Here is a 23,419-nt window from a genome sequence, read left to right as displayed (position 1 = left end):
ACACACACATACAAGACGGTTTAGTAGTCACATCAGATTGAAACCATGAGATCACATACCATCCATCTGGACTAGTAGTTCTGCCTTCACTCGCCGACTAGCTTCATGTTCTGAGTCAGATCCACGCTTGGAGCATATGGAATCTATTTCATCTATAAATATTGTGCTTGGTGCATAAAATCGAGCCTGTAAGAGAAAGACACATGGTCTAGAGTTGATTTTGAACATTTTTGTCATAAAATTGACTTAATTGACAGTTATACTTTTATCATGATTTCTTGTTCATCTTAAGCAGATTTCTTTTTACAAAAAGACACAATTCATTGACACATAACATCTTTACAATGAGTGAATTATTTAAGAATGAAATAGTTTCCATCATTTAAAATTTACATATGTTAACAGTATTCAAATGATTTGTAATAAATTAAATTATATCATACTCTTTTAATACAAGATATATTACTAAGGATTTTTTTCCAGTTTTGTAGATTTTCAAGTATCTAGAACACCAGTCCAAATAAATACCGAAGTATTATTGTATACATTAATACATACATACTCTGAAGGGAAACCCAAAGATATTTTACACACATAACACAAGTGTGTTAAAAGAAAATACACATTTTTTCACCTCATTTTTTTTTCCCAAATGAAAAAAGAACAGAGAACATTGTTAACATTAAATGCAACAATAATCAGTATTTCTGTTCCAGCAGTTTTTTTATACACAATCTCATTCTACATAGAGATGAAACAATATCGACCAAAGTGAACTGATTTATAGTTTTCTAGATTAGAAAGGGTTTGGATTTGACAAAATTTTCCATCAGCCACATCACTGACTTTGCTTTCGAAAACCGACACACTAAAGTCATGCCCCTGTTACTTAATAGCATAGAAACAGACAATGAGCAAAACCAAAACATTTTATCCCATCATGTTAATAATTTTATGTCAGACATTGACATTTTTACAGAGAATAAGTTTGCACGTTTTAGCATGCACATGGTTTTAGCATACACATGGCACAAACAAGTTCACCATTAAGTTATACAAATCAAGCATAAAGGACACAAGAAGAAATATAGTAAATTCAATTTACAAAGTATATATTGCAGAAATCTATCAATATTCCATTATGTAGGGTGGAAAATAAAGAAAGGGAATTGAAGCAGCAAAAAGAACAGACTGTGTGGGGTGGTAAGCTGGGTGAAGAAATGGTGTTGTAAAGAAGCCATGATAGGGATGTTCATCTTTTATTCAATAAAACTTTCAGTGTGATGTTAAAATGTAATTTTGATTTATCTTATTTTATATTATTCATCTACTTTTTAGGACTGTATCTGTATATATACACTTCCACTGATCAAGCTGCGAGGCAGAGGATCTGTTTAATTTCTCTATATACCTGGTCTTACTCCCTACAATAACATTATGTTATTCATTGAGTATTTATTTCATGGATTTTCGTATTGATGTTACTTAAAATGTAGGATACACTTGAACATTTGATATACATATTTGTGTATATACAGCGAAATAGGGGAATGATTTGGTTCGGGTTGTTAACATTTCCTCTTCTTTCAACAGCTCAGGGTCATATAAGGACTAAATCTAAGATGATGAAGCTACTTCAAAAAGCACAACACTGGGAAAGAATGAATACTATAGCAGCCTGAAAAATCTTCATACGTTCGGTAGGAACTCAAAGTTTCCTTCGTTAAATTGGTACTTTATTAATCCATGAATGTTATTATTTAATTATATATTTTTAGAACCAACTTTCTGTTGTTCTAGGAATGGTTATAGTAAGCAAATTTTGCTGATTGAAAAACCTGATAACAAGGATTTAAATCTTTAAAGAGTTCCAATAACATTTGGATGTAATATATATTTTAAACCATCAGTTTCAAGTGAAATTTCCAACATTTTTTTCAAATATATTCACATGTTTTTGTCGGATTACCCTTAATTTGAATCCAAACATGTTTGTTTTTGTATTTACCGAATAGTCCTACAATGTCAATAGCCTTTAACTTGAACCATCATGACTTCTTTCACATAACTGCCCAACTCTCACTACAAATTTTCCCACATACCATTTCAAAAAGAAGGCGGACTAATTTTTCACTCTCTCCGTGGTACTTGGAGGAGAGAGTAGCAGATGAGACATTAAAGAAAGTAGTCCTACATTCTGTGGCCACTGCCTTAGCTATCATGGTCTTGCCTGTCCCAGGAGGACCAACCATCAGCACACCCTAGCAACGGAAAAAACAAAACAAACGGCATGCAACTCGTGGCAGGTTTTAACATGTACATTAAGTCTACCAGTGAGTTGCAGTACCCGTACACAGACGGACCCCCCAATTATCTGAACTGCAGTACTGCGGACACAAGCCTTACCATCTCGAAGAGAAGCTTGACTAACTTCTCCGACTCGCCCCTGTATTTTGAGGTAAGGGTGGCAGATGACACATTAAAGAAGGTTGTGCCACACTCTGTCGCAACAGCCTTGGCCAGCATGGTCTTGCCCGTGCCCGGGGGACCAACCATTAACACGCCCTGGGGAGGAAATCAGGCATATTCTGTATACCAGGAAATATTCAACATTTTTAACTTTCAACCTTTGATGCAGAGAGCAAAATTGATTTCTCATGATGGCAAATATTTGTACCACAAAGATACTAAAATTTTATTGTGTTGAAAATAGACCCAGATACATATACATTAAAATTCTGATAGTTCTGAAAGGTATTCGGGGTCTGTCGACTTGCCTGACACTTTTTTTTTTAGATACCAAGATATCAACTAAGTTGAAATATTATTGTGCTAGGGTGGATTTCTGCTGACACTTTCTAAAAATAATTTAAAATGAATTGCCTAAATAAAAAACATTCTTGAAACCAAGTGTAATGAATTATCAAGAAGTACAGAGCTGAAACGACAATTTAGTTTTCGATTACCAAGGTAACGAATGTACATTTTCTATTATCGGTAACCTTTAAGATATCTTGTGAATAGTCAACAATTTTGAATTGGTAATATCATATATTTTACCGAACTTTTAATAAAATTCAGAACTTATCATCAAAGAAAGTTTAATGTATCACCTTTTTTTCATGGAAAAGTTATAAATAATGAAACTCTGAACAGAACTTTTTAATCTAATTAACAAAATTTCATTAACATCATTATTTAATTTTATTGAAAGTCAATATATTTTGATTTCATTTGTGATTAGATGTGTTATCAATAGTGTGCTTGTTACCTTCCACGGCCGACGAATGCCCTTGAAGAAGTCTGGAATGATGAGAGGTAGCACCACAGCCTCCTGTAAAAGTTTCTTGGCTTCCACCAAATCTGCAACCTGGTCCCTGTTTTCAAAATATCAAGGATGTACAATGTACTCTTATCAGTCTGACTGTCATGTAGATAAAAAATGCTGACTTTTTCAAGTAAATACAGCAAAAATGTTTCAAAAAACAGGAAACAACTTCCACAACATGACTATTTTTCAAGTTCCCCTTACTAGTACCTTACACAGATTTCACCAGATTTAAGGTAGCCATTGCACACATTTACAATAAAACCTGTTACATACCTTCCCTGACATACAATAATTTTATTTTTTGAAACTAATTAATAATATTGTACACAGTTATTAAAATTTCAGCGATTTTCTTAAATCGACCTACCTTAAGCTCACTGTTGATCATTTTCTACTGCTGAGGATCAGATCAGGTTTTTGTTTTTAAATTTTGGAAATAATAACAGTGCCATTTCACCCCATACAATGGCCATCGTGGCTCATACAAGTATGTCTACTTGTACTGCAATTATGTGTTAAAATAACCATTTTAACACGGAGAAATATTTTTCTGCGACAATGAGCACAACTGTTTTCAGTGTTCATGAAGACAGTACACCATTGTTTTCAGTATCAGTGAACCACACTATATACTGTTTTTTTTCAATGAACTGTACATTTATAGCATAACCAGATTAAAGTGCATTATAATTAAATAAACATTTCAGTTAAAAGTCTTGAAGGAATGTCTTCAGAGACTGACTGAAGCATGGAGTGCACTCTCCGTTAGCTAGCCATTCAGAGACTGACTGAACCATGGAGANGAGACTGACTGAACCATGGAATGCACTCTCCGTTAGCTAGCCCTTCAGAGACTGACTGAACCATGGAGTGCACTCTCTGTTAGCTAGCCCTTCAGAGACACTGAACCATGGCGTGCACTCTCCGTTAACTAAGTGGGACTGACCATCGTATGTTTGGGTTCTTCTGTACAATGTCTCGCTCCAGTCCCTCAACCAAGTCTTTATCATACCCCTGCCCATCAAACTTCTTCTCTCCATCTTCGGGCTGTCAGACAAAACAAAAACCAGAATAATACAGAAACTGGGTATGGTCAAAAGTATATCTAATTGAAAAATGACAACTCACATTTAAAAAATAAATAAGCTTACTTTATGTTTTTAATATATAAATAGACAGTTTCCCGGTTAAAAAAGGAAATCATTCAATCATTCAATTTACCTTCTTCTTTTCTCTTCCCTTTTCTCCTGGTTTTTCTCTGCCCCTATCCACATTGCCATATCCTGGTGTAGCTCTCCTTCTGTCTCCACCTGGAGCACCCGGCTTACTAGGAGCTGGTTGATTCCGACTTCTCACAGGTTCTGCTTTCCTTGGGCCGGGCCGTACTCCTCCTCGTATGTTTGGGGAAGGTCTGTGAATGATTCACATCATATGACAGATTACAATCTGAATGACATATGGTTTTTAAGCAAACAGGAATGAATTAGCGAAAGTTATGCTAACTTTGTTTTATTTTTGCTCAATATTTCAAAGAATTTCAAATGATTCCAAAGATTTATTCATATATCATTTGTATTAAAAGCTATTTCTCTGACATTAAGAAAGTGATAAAAAAGAAATTTGAAAAAATAACATCCCCAAATTGAAAATGTTTTTTTCAATAAGCATGGTTTTCTAAGAGGTTTTACTTTTAAAACCATTTGTCCATTACCATACCTGTGTTCTACAGGTGTTGGTGGGGGCCATACATCTGGGTCCCGAGTAGGTTCTTCGTGTCGAGAGTAGTCACCAAAAGGACTGCTATAATCTTGGTCAGCATTTGCATTGACAGCTCTTGGGTTATTAGACCGGAAACTGGCCAGGGTCTCATTGATTTCTTTGACTTGTTCATACTCCTGGTTTATCTGGTCTCTAGCCTGAAAGTCACAATCATATTTTATAATCTTTCAAAAATACATTATATAATTTAAAAATGGTCGCAAATATTCAGAAACACCCTAGAGCATCACTCATAATATTATTTAACAACAAAAAGAATTGAAACAAGATGATTGGTACAGTACACATATTGAGAATTTGTTCAGGGCCTTGAGAGTATATTTGTTGACTCCCCAAATTAAGCTTTTCACTCTTTGGTTTGAAAGGGCAGTGGCTATTTCAGTATTTGATATGTGTTTTGACCTTCTAAAGTTTAGGGAAAATGCTGTTAGGTTTCTGAAAATACTGAACGTTGGGGCTTTTATTGTCTTAACTTCCTATTAATAGCTATGATCATCATTTCAGACGTGCCAGCTAGGTCTTGGTGGTGGATGTTAGCCAGAGTATCCAGAGAAAAAACACCCACCTGCGGCCAGTACCTGGTGACTGCCCCAAGTAGGTCTAAAGGGGAGCAAGTGATGAGGGTCAAGTGAAGGTCTGCATATATCATGAAACAAATTGGCTCTAATATTGAATCAATATTAAAGGAAAGATATATAGTTCGTCTTGATCAAATTATCTCAAATTAAATTAACTATCACTGGTCATCAACCTGAACCAGTGATTTGCTTTCATTAAGATTGGAGTAATACAAACAGTGCTGTCAATAGCAGAAGGCACCCATGATTTACCAAACTACTTGTACTCTATTTCATACCAAGATTTAACACTGACCTCCATCCACTTTCTCTTTCTGGTTGGATCCTTGATGGAGGATATGAGTCGTTGTATCTGTTGCTGGAGGCCTTGATAGTAAACCAGGGATGTGTCGTAGTTCCCCAGCAGGGCGTTCTCACGCCCCATCTTTATACACTCATTCACTTCTGATAGACTGACACTCATCCTGTAATAGTGGATTAAGTATGTTACATAAAGAGGGGAAGAGCATAAAGTTTGATCGCTCAGACGAATAGCTTGTGGCGCAGCTTTCGTCACAATATTCATTATTATTTTCATTCAGGGTACACTTTATTAGGTACATCACAGAAACTGTCTTCATTTGTGGGCACAGTAATCAATGAAAAAGTAAAGTGATTGAATACATGTTGTGTTGGTTCTTTCTCAGGTACTAAACCTCGTCTGTCATAACACCATATAATATATAGATATAAATTATAGGGGTAATGACAGACGAGGCTAGTACCTGTGGTTCTTCCTCCACAAAAGGGATTTTTACAGCACTAAGCAACTAATGAATTCATTATTATACCTGTATGTCTACATTTCCCATAGATTCAAGTTACAAATTAAGTATGACAATTTTAGCAATTATTAATCCAAAGCTGTTCTAAATTTACACATGACATAAGATTGTGTTTATCGAATTTTGAATGTGAACACATACTAATTTTATCTATTTCATCGTTACTGTAAGATGTCAGCTGTTGACATGGAAAAAATCAAAATTCATAGAAAGTTTGAGGAAGACTAAATGGTAAGCAGTTACACTTACAGTAGAGAACCGAAAATCTGGTAGAAAATATAACTTTAACATCAATAATTGCCCCCCCCTCCCCCCTTTCCCCAACTTTTCGGATGACATTTTGCGGTTCCGTCGACATAGTGTTTATTTAGTAAGTTTAAAAACACATTAACTATATGACACATAATAAACTACTAACTAAAGACTCATTACAATATCAATTGCTCAACTTTATGACGATTAATTACTCACTTGATTTGATCATGGAACCTTTTCCAAATATTTGCAGCATAGTCCAGTGTGCGTTTTGATTGGACGTTATTTATTATTCAAGGGCAGCGACTCTTCTCACTTTATTTCAGTATTGACTCGTGAGTAGAACACGCACCTGTCGAGTTTTACACAAGGGGAGCCTGAGAGGAGCTATGTGAAGACATACAAGTAGTATTTCTCATGTTGAAATTAAATAAAAAATATTAAAAAATGAATTATTCTAAATAAAAAGTCCGAAAGCCAATTATTCGAAATTAGCTCTATATCTAACTTATTTCATTTTTTATAGAACATTTTGGTAACATCATTTTTCGTCCCTTTTCTAAATAATTAAAATAGAGCCCAATAGATTAATGTATTATGAGAGACGTATCATATGGCATGACATTGTGCATTCCTTATCTTAAAACAGAGAAGACCCTTATATATATCTATTATGTATGGGGCAAAGAAGTAATTCCAACATTTTCGGAGCGTTCCGCTCCTTTATCAAGACACAGTGAAACAGAACAGTTACATTTACATGTACATATACATCATATTACAAGAAGATAGAACTGATATACTATGATTGAAAATATAGCTATTATATAAAACCAATAGTCCCCTCGGCCAGAGACGTTTATAACACAGATATGACGGCAGAAGTGTTTTTTCTGCTGCACAACTTTGCATGTATCTGTTTTGGAGGTATCGGTAAAACACTGTCCTTTAATGTAGGAGCCTATTTCATATTTAGTCTCAATTTTCATTTTTTTTTCATTGACAAGTAGCCACTAGTAAGGAGTGCATAACATTCAACAATGAACCACTTGTCCAATTCTTGTCGGATGATGTTGAAATGTTACACCAGCATTGTTCTTTAAATGCCTTTGCATTGAATCAAGCTTAAAGCGTTAGACTATTGTATGCCTGTTAGTGCGGGAGCTGTGAGGTAACATAATTGTTTGAATGAATCACGAACCAATAATTACATTCATTAGAATTTAATTTATGACGATATCATCTTAAAATGCAAAGATATCATTTCATTCACGAATAATTTTAACTGATTATCCCTGTAAATACACGTGTGCTTCTTTTNTAATTAAAATAGAGCCCAATAGATTAATGTATTATGAGAGACGTATGGCATGACATTGTGCATTCCTTATCTTAAAACAAAGAAGACCCCTTATATATATTATGTATGGGTCAAAGAAGTAATTCCAACAGTGTGGACAAGTTTAGGTTGTCAAATTTTCGGAGCGTTCCGCTCCTTTATCAAGTCACAGTGAAACAGAACAGTTACATGTACATATACATCATATTACAAGAAGATATAACTGATATACTATAATTGAAAATATAGCTATTATATAAAACCAATAGTCCCCTCGGCTAAAGACATGTGCATGTGGGAATATATATATATATATATATATATAAACGTCTCTGGTAACATGACATGGATCAGACCACATTCGTCACAATATTAACTGAAAATCTGGAAGCTAAATTGGATTCATAGCAAAATATTTTCATTAATAGTAATATTAACATTATTTCCCATTTTTTAACTATTATTGAAGGTAGCATATCCTTCCTTTACATAACGTTATATTTCCTGGTTTTAAAGACACTTAATAGCAAAATTAGGTGAAATAAAATTCAATGGCCAATATAGGAGTAGGCTTCTACCGAATTTTCCCTTTCGGGCATTGTCAGTCCCCTGCAGTGGGATGGGCCCATGAGTCAATTTTCTTAATACAATTGTTTGATTTGGATTGGTTTAATTTTATGCAACGTCCTACTAACAGCTAAGGTCATTAATTGATTTTTTTTTTCGCATGCTTAGTAATTTGTTTAAGGATGGAGATCTCAAAACTCTTTTTCGTTGTACAAAACTGGAAATATTAGTCACCATGGACCGGGTTGGTCCAAGAGACCATTACATTTCCTGGTTGAATGCCTGTGTTTGTATCTTCATGTCTAACAATTACTGATTTGGCTTTGATATATGGTGGTAATCTCTGCTGACCGGGTCTATCCCGGTAGCACAAGTGTATTAGTACACAAGACTGACCGCTACGTCACTCTGTCTTCTTAGGCGCATGTAGGCGGACTGACATATAATGATGAACTCCCTCATTTGTTTCGTTTGCGGGAAACTGCAGCACAGTGAAAATAACAAGAGAATATCGAAGTGTCAAAGAAGCCGTAATTCGAACTCGAAATTTCCAGAACTAGTGAAATATGAACAAATGAAAGATTCATATGTAGACCCTTGAAAAGTACAATACATAATATTTCGGAAGAACAATCCAGCAGGCACAGTGACGTTGAATAAACGTTGAATAAACGTTGAGGTTCAACGTTGTTTCAACGTACAAAATATATTTGATTTTGAAAGTTGAAACAATATACCAAAATTCACCGTCAGATTTTCAACGTTGAATAAACGTTGCATTTATGTTGAATTATATACCCTTGTTCAATGTAAGACTTTCCCTCTATTAAGCAGGCGGCATGAAATAAATGAAAGAAAAACATCAACAAACTATTCTCAAGTATATAAACGTTTTATTTTGGTATCATCAATCATAGACATGAATGGTAGTCAGCTGGTCCCTGTTATTCTGCGACAGGTTCTGGAAAACAGGATTTAGTGCAAACCATTAATAACATTGTTAAATGCAGAGGTTTACTACCTACAGAATGTACAAGTATGCATTAACTGTTAATACATAACTATTTGAAACATTGTTGGTCATGGAGTTATTTTAATATAAAAGGAAGTGGAATAATTCAATGCTTTAATATTACACATATCAGCAAAAACCTTACCAGATTTGACACGGTGTATGCTTTATAGTTACTCCTGCAGTGTATATACCTACCTATAAATTAACCAAATTAGTTTGGCGTCCACCACCGCCATGCTTTTCTGGAGCATGCTTCATATACGAGCCATACCTTTCTGACAGGAATCGTGTGTCGCTTTCTGGTGAGATTCTGTGACCGCTTCTGGAATACAGAATATAGTGCAGATTGTTAATTATATTATTAAATACAAACGTTGCCTAGCATGTACGGCATCATGCATTAATTATTAATATTAAACTTTTTGAAAAAAAAACGTACAAGATTTGATATGATGTATGATTCACAGCTATTCATGAAGAGTGTGTTATACATACCTATTATGATTTTGCAAAGAGAAGGTTGCCCAAACGCAAACATGTTTTTCCCCCCTTACAGGTTCATTTTGGCCATGGGACCATTCTACAGACAGCTGTTAATAAACAACAGTAACAAAATGAGAAACATTTTTATATAGAAAAGGAGCTCTTTTTATTGAAGTTACTTCTCAATAGTTCTCAACGTTACGTAGACAATGAAACTTGAAATGACTTTATTTAGCTATGCAAGTGTACAGTCTTAATATAAATGAAGACAACGTCTAGTGTCTATAATTTATGCTCACCTTTGCATGGCCTTTTTTACCATGGAAGTTCCGTCAACTCCACCTATTCTGGTGACAGAGGTCTTTTGCAAAAAAAATATACCATAGCCATATTAAATGAACTAGAAAATATTTCATTTTTTCAAATTATCAAGAGAATAAAATTGCTTCAAATTACGCTTTTGCAGATTTGTTTTTTTCTCAGTTTTTTGTTGGTTAAGCTTGCAATATATTTGTAACAGTAGTCTAAAATATTGTTACCGACTGTATATAATTATGTTATCTTACCATTGCCTTCTTTTTCTCATTATCTGTCATATTTTCCTCCAGCCCTTGAAGGTCTTCTAAAGACTGGATCTGGTCAAAGGCAAAATTACGGTCCACGTCTGCCGTCAGCGTTGAACGCTTATGGGAGATCCCTGATTTCTGAGAGAAGCGTCAACAACAATTTGCGTTGGAATCCTTAAAATGATATTTTATCAACAGTTTATTGAACCATTGAATTCAGCATGAATATTTTAATCTTTGGTAGGTTGTCTTTTAAACAAAGTTGTAAATAAATTCAATCTATAACCATTACAGCCTCCTGTATGAATTGAATAAATTATAAAACAAGGATGTATATGAAAGCAAAATATGCCTATTGATAAAGAAAAACATAAACAATAAAAAGGTTTAACAATAATTTTGCTTTAGACCAACAAAAACTGTGTCGTCTGCTCCATCGACGACACCCTACGTGGCAATTTAAACCAAATCCGAGCGAAAACCGGGGTAGATGACATATATTTCCAAAGTTTATCACATATATTTGTAGTTAGTTGTTGGCCATGTTGTAAATAAAGATGGAGGAAAGCGGCAGATGCAGAAGAGTATTTTGTGTCTCTAAAGTACCCCGCCAATGCGACAACGCGACATAATTTTTATGTCGCACTGACGCGTAATTTTGTCGCATTGGCGCACTGTCGCATTGACGCCCCCATAGCTAATATTGAAATAAACCAATATTGTGAATAGGATGGTCGGCCAACATAAACTACATTGTCTTGCTTCAAAAACGCCTGTACAATATTGCATTTGTGTGCTGAAGCATTATCGTGAATAACATGGATGCTTGTTCATGTAGAATCTTTTGACTGACTTAAGTTCTTGTCTCTGTAAAACTTGGCAGTGATAAATTTTCCCTTCCTTGCACGGCATCTGAACATCAGACCTATTAGAATAGAACTAATGCATACAGTGCTTTCTTTGCACTTTTTATACGTCTTGCAATCACTGACCTTTCTTGATTTCTCGACAACCATTGCTTATTGTAAGTAATTTCAGATAGCTTTCTCGAGTCGCAAATACCGTACTCTTTCAACATATTTGAGCACATTCAAAACGTTAAGCCATTTGTCCAGATGTCAGCAAATGTGGGATCCATCGGGCACGATGCTTCTTTAATTTTAGGCATTGGTCAGAATGTGATGTGTACTGCTTTCTGAAATGCCAACCGTATGAGCTATTTATAACGACCATCGTTCTTAACTAATACTATCACAGCAGCAATGGTCTTCTTTGATGCTGCAACAATTACTAGCCTGTCTGGTCGTGTGTGTCCTCTTTGATGTAAACTTCATCATTCTTGAAATTTGTTCGTCCACCTGTACACAGTTCTCAATATGACGGCAGAAGTGCTTTTTCTGCTGCACAACTCTGCATGTATGTGTTTTAGAGGTATCGGTAAAACACTCTGAGCTTTAATATAGGAGCCTATTTCATATTTAGTCTCAATTTTCTGTTTTTTTCATTGACAAGTAGCCACTAGTGCATAACATTCAACAATGAACCACTTACCCAATTCTTGTCGGATGATCTTGAAATGTTACACCAGCATCGTTCTTTAAATGCCTTTGCATTGAATCAAGCTTAAGGCGTTAAACTATTGTATTGCCCGTTCGTGTGGGAGCTGTGAGGTGACATAATTGTTTGAACATTAGAATTTAATTCATGACGATATAATCTTAAAATGCAAAGAAATAATTTAATCCACGAGTAATTTTAACTGCTTATCCATGCAAATATACGTGTGCTTCTTTTCCCCCACTATATAGTATATAACATGTATACAGGTAGAGTTACTGATAACATAACAGTTTTTTTTCTGTAAATAATTGTAGTGAACCGCAAGCAGCCTCATACTCGACATTGTAACTTATCACAGAAATGTGGGCATCATTTCAGATATCTGAATTGCCCAACTCCAAACAGCCTTGGAGTCATGAGTACGGAAATCGTTGACCACAGCGTTGCTAATAATAGTGATTATCATTATTTTTATTTTGCACGGATTACGCTCAATTTCGAAAGAATATTACATACATGCTTACCAAATTTCGCCAAGATCGAAAAGTATTTTAGCGAACTATATCTTGCAGAAACCAAAGTGTTGACGGAACGGACGTATAAGACGGGTTTATTTTACTGCAGATGCTATAGTAACACCAACATAACACAAATATAATATTACCAGAAATTACCTAATGGACAAACTAATCCATCATCAATCTATCTGAGACTGTTGTTATGGGGAGACGAAGAACTATTGGATAATAAAAACGACGGCCATATCAGTCTCGACATTTCTCTTGGATCCTACATCTGTTTTATCCTTTCTTATAGCTTTCCTCTCTTCAGTAAAAAGACCTATACTTAATTTTCTTATATCACAGCCGTTCCTCTTGCATGTATATACCGTGTGATATGTGTGTAGGGGAAAATGCATCGATCGGTTTTCAAAACTTTAGAAATGACACGAGGTTTTACGAGCTTGTGGAATAATCTCCAGACAATCCTAGCGTGATGCCTTTCGTTTACCATACACATTTTCTCTAAAGAAGGGGCAATAACTGTGTCGTGCTTGTAAAATTTGTTATTTTCCCAACATCTGGTGCACATACAGAAGAGGGATTATTGGAACAATTTGTTACTTTTAGGCGACAAAATGTGTTGCATATATATATCCCGAGCTCATTTTATTACGTTGCCTATGTCACAAACACTGACAGTCATCTCTGTTTATATAAATTCTGGAACAACAAAGGGAACGTGCTTACAATACAAACCCCACCAATGCCTTTGATTTTTGCATTAACTGTAAGGTGGGATGAATCATGCAGTGATTGGAAAAATTAAGGACTGGATGTCACTTACTCTCATTAAAATTCGATTTAAAAAAACCGAAAACAATTAAAAGATGTTCATATTCAACCGAATCCTTGTCATATTGTTATTGCATTATATTACGCACTTAGAAATAATCTAATTCCGTGGTTACCGTGTAGAGTGTTCCTGGAAACGGTTCGATCCTTACACGGGGTGAGGACGTGCAACGACGCGCGTGAGCCATTCAAACAGGCGTCACTTATAATAGAAAAACGCCAGGTGTGCGCAACATCACTTGGCGTCGGACGGTGCATTATTTGAACAATGATTTACGTGAGAGGCGCAAAGAATGAACTGTTAACTTGGTTAGAATTGTCGATATCTAAAATACAACTGTTTTACCGGGTTTTAGCTTAGTTTGAACAAAAATTAAACAGAATCCAAATCCTTGGTTGAACTCGATTTGAACTGGTACTAAACAATCTATGCACAGATATTCTGGTAGAAATTAATTTCTCCGCTTATTTATGTCAACTTTACAATAATGATAGACGCATAGAACCAATTTAAAACCGCGTGTCTTTATATTTAATAATAGTTTTTAATACTGAACAAATGCAAGAGAGAAAAAAATTCCCAGAAAAAACTTATAATTCAATTTCAATCATTATATTGCTCATTTATAGTTACATAGTAACTTGGAGGCAAATACCAAATATACAAATATACAAAGAAACTGCAATAATGAACAATATATATAATGACCGAGTTAGTATAAACACGGACTTAGATAATCTAATAACCTATAGTGAGTGACAAGTGCCCTTTTAACGTTCCCCTATTAGTCAAACTCAGTAGACTGACAACTGTATGTACACTTTCTGTATTTAAATGTACATGGACATGAATATTTGCCCTTCAATTTATTATATAGTGTTAAAAGTAATGTTTGGTTTGATATAAAGTTATTAAACGAGAGAGCTAGTTTTCCGCTGCTCCTAACCCAATTCTTCAACCTAGAGTTCTCGAATACACACGTACTACCAACGGATGAGTTACCGTGCGCAAGTCTGTGACGTCATTAATCGAGTAATGGCGGAGCTCATTCACTCGGATACTGATCACCAGCAAGGTAAAATAGTAAATACCGGTCATTTGTGACCAGATAAACTCGTAACCAAAACATGTATGCTTAAAAATATGACCAATATAGTCATTTATGTTCATAACTATGTTAAATATTATTGTATATCATGTTTTCGCTGGATTTTTATCCCAATACACAGTCTGTTTGCATCGTCTGTTGGATATCAGCAATGTGAAATTTTATCTTATGACCTCGATAGTCCTATTTAGATTCAACACGAGACCTTTAAATGAATAGAAAAAAACATCTTTTTAGATGAGACAATTGATGGCTATCTAGAGCAATCTCATTCTCCCCTTTCTATGTCATAGATTGGTTTTTGTGTTTACATGTGTGTCGAGTTGTCGACCGATCATCTGATCATGAGATCGTTCGATCGAGACAAGTCCTAGGACTACTGTAAGTCAGTCAATTGACAGTCATATAAAGATTTCAAATGTACAGTTTTCATGGATTGATCATTAACCTATGCAGAGACACAGCATTGTAACTAGATCAAGTTTACATTTTTTACACGACGGCGTTCCGTCTGTTATATTATATATAACAGTTATATATATCTTAACAGTAGGCCTATTGATCGTAATGTAAAAACCTATTTTGGATCGAGAGTTTTTGTTCCAGCAGCATTAAAACGGGAAATAGACAACAACCTGACTGACATGTTTTAATGGCCCTAAAATAATTTGCAGAAAATTAAGTTTAAAAAATGCATATATGTATACACTATTTCAACCACCATAGTCTAATTATATTTTTAGTGACGTACCCCAGGTAGTTTTCAGTAGCATAACTGGACTGGGTCGATCGCTGGCAACCAAGTAGCTTAATTGGTTTGAGTTCCGTGGTGATGGGTTCGAATCATGGTTTGGCTGTGCATGTTTCCTCTCCTTTTACCCTAGTGCCTGAAATACACCATCTATCTATCTACTTAATTAGGCCGTAGCAGTTTCTGTAAACAACCAATGTTCGTAATTGTCCCTCCGAACTCTAGATGGTCGTTTAACCAACCCAGCCACCCAGATGCTAGCGATCAACCCAGTTCAATACTGCCACACCTCAACCTCCCTTTTCGAGGTCTGGGTTCGAATTATGGTTTGGCTGTGCAATATTTCCTTTCCTATAACCCTAGTGCCTGAAATTCACCAATCACAACAGCATCTATCTACTTAGGCCTTAGCAGATCCTATAAACAACCAATGTTCGTAAATCATCATAAATGACCCTCCGAAATCTAGATGGTCTTTCAACCAACCGAGCCACCCAGATGCTAGTGAGCAACCCAGTTCAATACTGCCACACTTCCACCTTCCTTTTCAAGGTTCGGGTTTGAATCATGGTTTGACTGTGCACATTTCCTTTCCTATTACCCTGACTTGGGCACCCCTTCTGTCAAGCATTCACTTAGTACATGAAACAAGGCTTGGTCACAGTCTGTAACAAAATGTAACAAAAAAGGACAAATGCATGGCCAGACCAGGTTGAAACCTAGGTTCCTCCAAACTCGACATGGTCACTCGGACTCACTCCACCAATCTATCAACTCTGTCACCAGCAATCGACCTACGACCTAGTCCAATTCCACAACAACTCAGTACCAATAGGAAAATCCTTTCGATTTGCTACTTCTGAAGAGTATTTATTTCTAACTTTGCAAATAAGCTCTTGATGATGTGTTGTTTGGTCAAATGAATCAATCTAATCAATCTGCTGTAACTAAACGACTTTGATCATGCATTCATGTAGCTCCAGTGCATATAACTTGTTCTGTTGTTTACATTCATGTACACATTGTACTTTATTTGACCAATCACTTGACAGTTTGCCTACTGTATTGAGAATTTCCCAAAGAATTTTAAGAACATAACTGAAATCAGAATCTACAGTATATCTACAGTATGTGTAAAGCATTAAGCCTGGGTTGATTTACATCTTCTAGAGCCAGTTCAATTCCACCAAACATTGATCATGAATGGCTGCAGTGTGAATAATGCCATCTTTCATGTGTAATGCAGGTGTTGGAATCATAAATATTTTAGAAGGAACTCATTATAGATTATGTGTAGGTGTGTGTTGTTTACGGAGTTGAATTTCTGGTACATCAGTGAATTTCCCATTGGTATATATAATATATATCAGCCCAACAATTTATACTAGTGATTGATAAGGATTTCTACCATCTTATCATCTGTACCGCTGAACCATGAACAACTGTGTGCACCAACTTGATGCATTGCAGGGGGTCCTTAATTGATGGCCTCCCAGGATAATGCAATGAGTTATGGTACATAGCCAAGGCCACACTCTCTTGTGATGTTCATCTGGACCATGCCTAGTGTGGTACTTGGCCTTTTTATTATACTCTTTGTAATAGAATAGTGGTAGTTGTACCAATTATATCAGTCACTGCGACAGAATGAGATATGACAAAATATATATATACACATTGTCCTTCACATTTCTCCAAGGTCCAGCTGAAGTATGATGATGAGAATAGGTAGTGTATTAATATAAGGATGTATAATTTACCTGAAGCACATAATGAATGATTTCTTGCCAGTGATTGATGACTGCAAAACACCTTTGTACAGGTATCATGGTCATATTGATCATTAATTGACTGATTAAGTAGATGCACAGGTGTACATTTATGTCAAAATTTGACCTTGATCAGGAAATACAGTTATGTGTATATATATATATCTACGTTACTTCCATTACATACAGATGTAGATCTATACATTTGTGTAATATTTGGTTTTATTCCATAACAGTGAGATGCATACCAATTTCTTATGACATAATAATTATGCATACACCTGGTGAACTTTTGCTCCAAAACAAACTGTAGGTGAATTACCCTGGCTGTCAAAGGTCAAGTAAAGGCTACCAAGTCATGACCCTTTGCAATTTTGTTCAGATAGCTCATGCAGTTGATTTATATTTCAAAACAAATTACTTTGTCGAATGTAATTTACAATTCCAATTTTATGAACATGTTCATAGGAATTTATTTTGCAGTCAATCAAAGCAGAATATTGACCACCATTTTAACTATTTGAATCATGTTTTTGATTAACTTTACTGGTATATATGCCTGACCAGTATAATGTATCATTGTTTACCTCTACATACCACACAGTATAATGACCAATAGTCCGATACATCTACAGTCTATGTAGGTTTATATGTTAATGGGACTACCATTGTCGGTCAGTATTCTACTGTCTTCAAATAAATGCATGGATATGGCATTACTTTACTCAGCTTTAGTACTTCCTAGCTATATATACATATATGTATATGTGATTTACTAGTATGTATACATGCAAGTGGTGTGAATACTCATTTCATGATTAGTGAAATGTCAACACTAAAAGCATGGTCAAGAATAACTGACATTCAGACATTGGTTAATGGACGAAAGCATAGCAATCAAACAAACAACAAATAAAATGTGCTAGTCAAGGTTATTTATAAGACAAGAGGTGTATTGAAAATATGCGGACATTTATGCATGTATATATATACCTGGCAATGACCTAGCTAACTGGTGGTGGGATATTTTCTATTTTTAACTGATAGCATTTCAATGAGATTGACTGATAGCATTTCAATGAGATTGACTGATACATGTGGAGAAACAACAAAAGTAAATCGTAAAATTTGAATTAAAGTAAAAAAATTCACACAAGTATGACATTTTGTGGTTATGTACATGTAAAACATTAATGAGCAAGTTAACATGGGACTCTTACTCATCAAAGTACAGGTCCTTGTTGAAGAGTGATCTATGGCCCGGAGTCCATGTAAACTGGGTAATGCTGAAGTGATGGAGCATAGCAATCCAATCTGCCATCAAAAGAATTTGTAATAGAATTTTTCATTCTGATGGAGAATTCTACAGGTGAGGGATATCCTGTCCACCCAAACGTGTCTCCTTAATTAAAAGTCTCATATTGGCCTTCAGCATGTTTTGATAGGCATATGGAATATATTTACATATACATATATGTAAATAGCTAAGTATTGAACATCTGACAACTGATTTAACGTCTTACATGTTTGAATACATTAGTGTACCATACTATAGTCAATTAGCACTCTTGTAACGTGATGGTACCTGAGTTTATGAGGTCAATTTTTTGTACATCAAAGCAAGGATTTGGAATGTCATATTTAAATGATTTGTCCTGTTTCTGATATTGATGATTTCTTAATACAAGTGTACCGATGAAATTGATCAGGTACTGTATAACTGATGTAGAACGGCACTTAAGTGTTTTCAAATTTGTCATTGGTCCTGTTAATCTAAAGGTAAAATGTGTGACAAATTTGACAAATGAATATTTGTTATTTGTACAAATTAATTCTGATGCTTTTCTGTGCGTGGGATGTGGAGCCGGTTTAGTGAATCATCCTGTGCTAAAGTGGAAGTCATTAATGTGTATAGGATAACCATCATGCTGTTTTTATACATGTGAAACCTGTATGTACCATTCATGTTCTAATAAAATCCTTTTGTACAATTTTCAAAAATAAGGTAAGATAAATGTAGGAATCCCTCCCAAAGTGGTTGTTGTGGCAACTAAGCTTGATAAAGTATACAAATGCATACAAAAGCATATAGAATGTACACTTATGTAAATGAACTGAAATACTGAAAAACTGTAACAATGTACATGATGCGAATGTAGTTCCAAATATATAAAAAAAAGTGTGTCTGTGTGTGGTAATCATCAACTTAACTCATTCACCCCTGAAGACACATTTGAACACTTCCAATTCAAAGGTTGGAATAGTTCATTATGAAATTTCAGGGGGGAATGAGTTAAACCTAAAATTAGTCNGGTTGGAATAGTTCATTATGAAATTTCAGGGGGGAATGAGTTAAAACTAAAATTAGTTTTAGTTATGACAACCAACAGGAAGTAACAACTTGTGACAGTCTGTACTGTCTTAAGACTGGTACCGTAACATTCAGCATGCGTCAAAAATTCAAAATATCATTGAACATTAGAAATAAGTAATGATATAAGACTTTATTCTAGCTAAGGTCGTAAAACCAAATAAATTCTTGAGGTCTCTTTAAAATGTGTGTATTTGGGTCAATGTAGATAGGCTTGATGCATACAATTCACATTGTTTTACGATTCAATGAGATTAGTCATATTTGTGTGTTATTATACAAGCCACTCTCGGTTACATTTATAATCACGATAATGAGTTAATGTTGTGGACATATGTTCTGATATCAAGTGTTGTTGTTAATGAGGTTTTATTGTAAGTTGATTAAGACATTAGTGTGTTTTTACCACTGTTCTGTTTTTATTGAATCACATACAATTTTGGTGATGTCTCTTTAATTACATAGGAACTATCTGTTGATGTCTTCATTATCACTTCATTTAAAACATGCACGCTGTTGTGTTCCTCTGATATAAAGTTCATAGTCAACGGATCTGAATGTGTGCCACAATTACATTTTATTGCATAAATTCATGAGTAGTGGAGATATTTTCACCTCCCCGAGATAACTGTTCTGATAAGCTACCTTTTTAGGGTCCAGATAAGATGTTGAGTGGGTGCCCGAGAAAAGGTGGTATCACTCATCATATTTTATGTTGGTGGTAGTTTATCTCACTGGGTCTGATATGTTTTAGGGAGAAAATGTGATTTCCTGAGTACTCTTGAGCCCCAATTACTGCTAGACCTGTTGGTGTTGCTTGGCTGACATTACAACTCGCCATGGCAATCAGGAGTGGTGGCCAGATGCTAAAATCTCTCCACTGATTATCATCCTCCCATCTCCGGCTACTGTGAGCCGAAAAATACTTTTAGTTGAAAAAATATGGAATTTTTCGTATGCTTTAGAATTCGGTCGGTCCATTTCACATTCCAGTGGCCATGGGTGGAACGTCATCTGGAGGCTTGTATCTGCGTTGTGATTGTAAAAGCTTTACTGGTGTCAAGTGAGCATAGTTATACGCATATTGGATGTCACTGGAAAAGAAATGGGATAGCACTGTCATCTGAATTGTCTGATAACAATGAAGTCTGATTTGTCATTTACATAACAAAGACAGATATTTTGATATTGAAATTGACAGGTTTCCTTTTAAGTTTATTATTGCATAATTTGTCCTTAAATAGGTTTATGAGTTAAGTTGTCAGAGCATCCCTGGAATCTGGTAAGCTGTGTGATATATGCCACAGGCTTGGTAAATCACCACTTTATTGTCCTAACTTTGTACTGGCCGCGATAAAGTGATGACTATCTGCTCACCTGAGGTAATGCTGGGGGTATCAGGTGTACAAATCAATCATGTCAATCACCGCAGAGGTCAGTTGTCATGCAGGACCAGAGGCTACCTGGTGCATCATGGACATATCATCACTGTAATACCATATATGCAGTTGACCTTCCCATATTTTAATGTTGGTATTAGTGATTATATACAAGTAATAAGTAATGAGTTCACATTAAAAATTTAGGTCAAGGTTATGTGATTATTTATTGGTGTCAGAATGTAGATTCAAATTGTCTGCTCAAACTGTCTTAGAAAAATGAAAGATTTCTTCTGATAGAAAATTAAATGTACTCTCTTAATTACTAATGTAGTTGTATATTATTTATAGAATTATTTTGTTTAATTTGTTGTTTTGAAGGACAAAGATTAATGAATTTCAGCTCTTGACTACTTTCAGTTGTGTAGTGCATGATATAGCTAGCTAAAGTTATTGAAGTCATATTGCTCCTAATAATATCATAGATATCTACTACATGGTTTTGGGTCTGTTGGACACATCATTATACACAATTTAGGTGTGATGTACATGTATGAAGGACTGGTACTGCTCATGTCTGCCCATCAAAGCAACACCTGGGACTTCACTATCAAAAGTTTGGTTAGCTTAATGCAAATTTTTCTATTTATACCATTTTTTTGGGAAAGCAATAAAAGACAAATTTTCATAGTTTTACTATAATTCTTGAAAAATTTGAATATCAATCATAATTTCTTTATTTTGACAATTTTAAAAATGAGGGTGATTTTTGTTTTTGGTCGTGCGAGTAAATTAAAGCTGATCAGACATGGAATATGTGTTTCCTGGCAAAGGTGTTGTGCCTGTTCTGTTAGACTGTCATGACATGGCTATAGGTGACTTACCTACATACATGTCCACATACACATATGATAAATGAAGCTGTCCGAGGTGTTATTCAGGTAACTGGTAACAATGTATTGTGTCTGGACAGAACGACAGGTTCTCTGACACAAATTGTGCCGTTTCATCATAATTATATTATCACTCGAGCAATTGAATTGATTATGGATGAAATAGTGTGGTAATATCTATAATTGAGTTAACTTGTGTCATTGTAAGACTGATGATGTGCTAATGGTTGTGATCTGGACTGCTAGATTACTGTCTCCAGTAAATGGGACATCACTATAGGTTCCGTCATCATCCCGTGACTTCTAGTCGTACATCAGCTGTACATTATAGCCTCATCCAAAGCATCTCTAAGGCTCTAATGAAATTAACACAGAAGCAGAGATTTATATCAAATTAAGAGTGTATCTGTGAGTTCTTGGGTGAAGAATCCTTGCATGCAAACCTCATTTCAGGGTAATACTATATTCAGCTTGATAGCTAAGTGTCCCAGGTCTCACAAAGTGTACAGGCCTATGTCAGAGTTAGGGAGGAAACGGTAAGACATAGTTCAGTACTGTGGTTTTCTTTCTCAAGTGATCCTGGCACTTGGTCATTTTTTACCACTATTTTGATGAAAATATCCTTGAATTTGGAAAAAAAGGGTACCAGGTAAACTAAACACAAGAGAGAGGCTTACTCAGTTTGAAAGGAGAATAGATGGTTTCTTATAGAGACAGTTTGGAATATGGTAGGTAAAAACTGGAATTTGTAAAAGGAAAATGGATATTATGAGTGCGAAACTTTATAAAAACACATTGGATATCATTGGGAGCTGGAAACTTGGAAATGGAGGTTTAGTGTATCTTGGAAGCAGGACACTCACAGCAAGCCTTACGGTAAGTGAAAAAGAGTATTGATTGAGGCTGCAGTACATGAGGTGATCAGTACTACTGATGCGGAGATTGACACCTACTAATATAGATTGACACCTCCCATCACACGGGAGACAGATGTTGACAACCTGGTTATGTTCCATCACCACCACCATCACCGTCTTCGGTGGTACAAGTGGATGAACATCGACTGGTTAAGTCACCTGTAGTAACACTACCCATAGCACTGTGGACCAGGTATGTGGTGTCTAAGGTATATGTATACATAGTCACTAGTGATAGGTATAACAAGGTATGGCTGACTGACGAGATGTGGAATGTGCCCAGGGGTCATAGTTCAGGGTTTGTCGTCTTGTCCTCGAGGTAGGAATCGGTCCCATTGTCACAGCACACATCTTCTGTCGTGGGATTATACAGTGATCTTGTCCTATAGCTATCTAGTAGAATCAGCCAATCCCTGACTTGATAGTGTGACCCCTTTTTCATGCTCTCTTGAGTTAGGAGAGTAAAGGTCCTGTGTTTGTATCTATTTGTAAACATTCCAGAGGTGGGACTCCCTTTCTACGTCATGTAGATCTATTATCATAATCACATATAAAAACATATGTCGTAAACTTGTGCA

The 23,419-nt window shown here is 35.5% G+C and overlaps 2 protein-coding genes across 2 annotated transcripts in view; one reads left to right on the top strand and one right to left on the bottom strand.

Moving 5' to 3' along the window:
• The window catches only part of LOC110459057 (katanin p60 ATPase-containing subunit A1-like), an 11,039-nt gene extending 3,990 nt beyond the window's left edge, over positions 1-7,049 (bottom strand). The window contains exons 1-8 of the mRNA XM_021511104.1: positions 6,984-7,049; positions 5,984-6,152; positions 5,048-5,247; positions 4,553-4,742; positions 4,278-4,378; positions 3,272-3,377; positions 2,407-2,565; positions 60-186 (exon numbers count right to left, since the gene is read on the bottom strand). Of these exons, the coding sequence (XP_021366779.1) occupies positions 60-186; positions 2,407-2,565; positions 3,272-3,377; positions 4,278-4,378; positions 4,553-4,742; positions 5,048-5,247; positions 5,984-6,151 (1,051 nt within the window). The 5' untranslated portion in view covers position 6,152; positions 6,984-7,049. The remainder of the gene's footprint in view (positions 1-59; positions 187-2,406; positions 2,566-3,271; positions 3,378-4,277; positions 4,379-4,552; positions 4,743-5,047; positions 5,248-5,983; positions 6,153-6,983) is intronic.
• Positions 7,050-14,654: 7,605 nt separating this feature from the next.
• LOC110459089 (ensconsin-like) overlaps positions 14,655-23,419 on the top strand; it is a 67,917-nt gene continuing 59,152 nt past the window's right edge. The window contains exon 1 of the mRNA XM_021511183.1: positions 14,655-14,728. Within this exon, the coding sequence (XP_021366858.1) occupies positions 14,689-14,728 (40 nt within the window). The 5' untranslated portion in view covers positions 14,655-14,688. The remainder of the gene's footprint in view (positions 14,729-23,419) is intronic.

Source organism: Mizuhopecten yessoensis, unplaced genomic scaffold, assembly GCF_002113885.1.
Source record: "Mizuhopecten yessoensis strain PY_sf001 unplaced genomic scaffold, ASM211388v2 scaffold9963, whole genome shotgun sequence".
NCBI lineage: Eukaryota > Metazoa > Mollusca > Bivalvia > Pectinida > Pectinidae > Mizuhopecten > Mizuhopecten yessoensis.
Note: the sequence above shows the minus strand (reverse complement) of the source record. Positions and strands in the feature narration are given on the sequence as shown.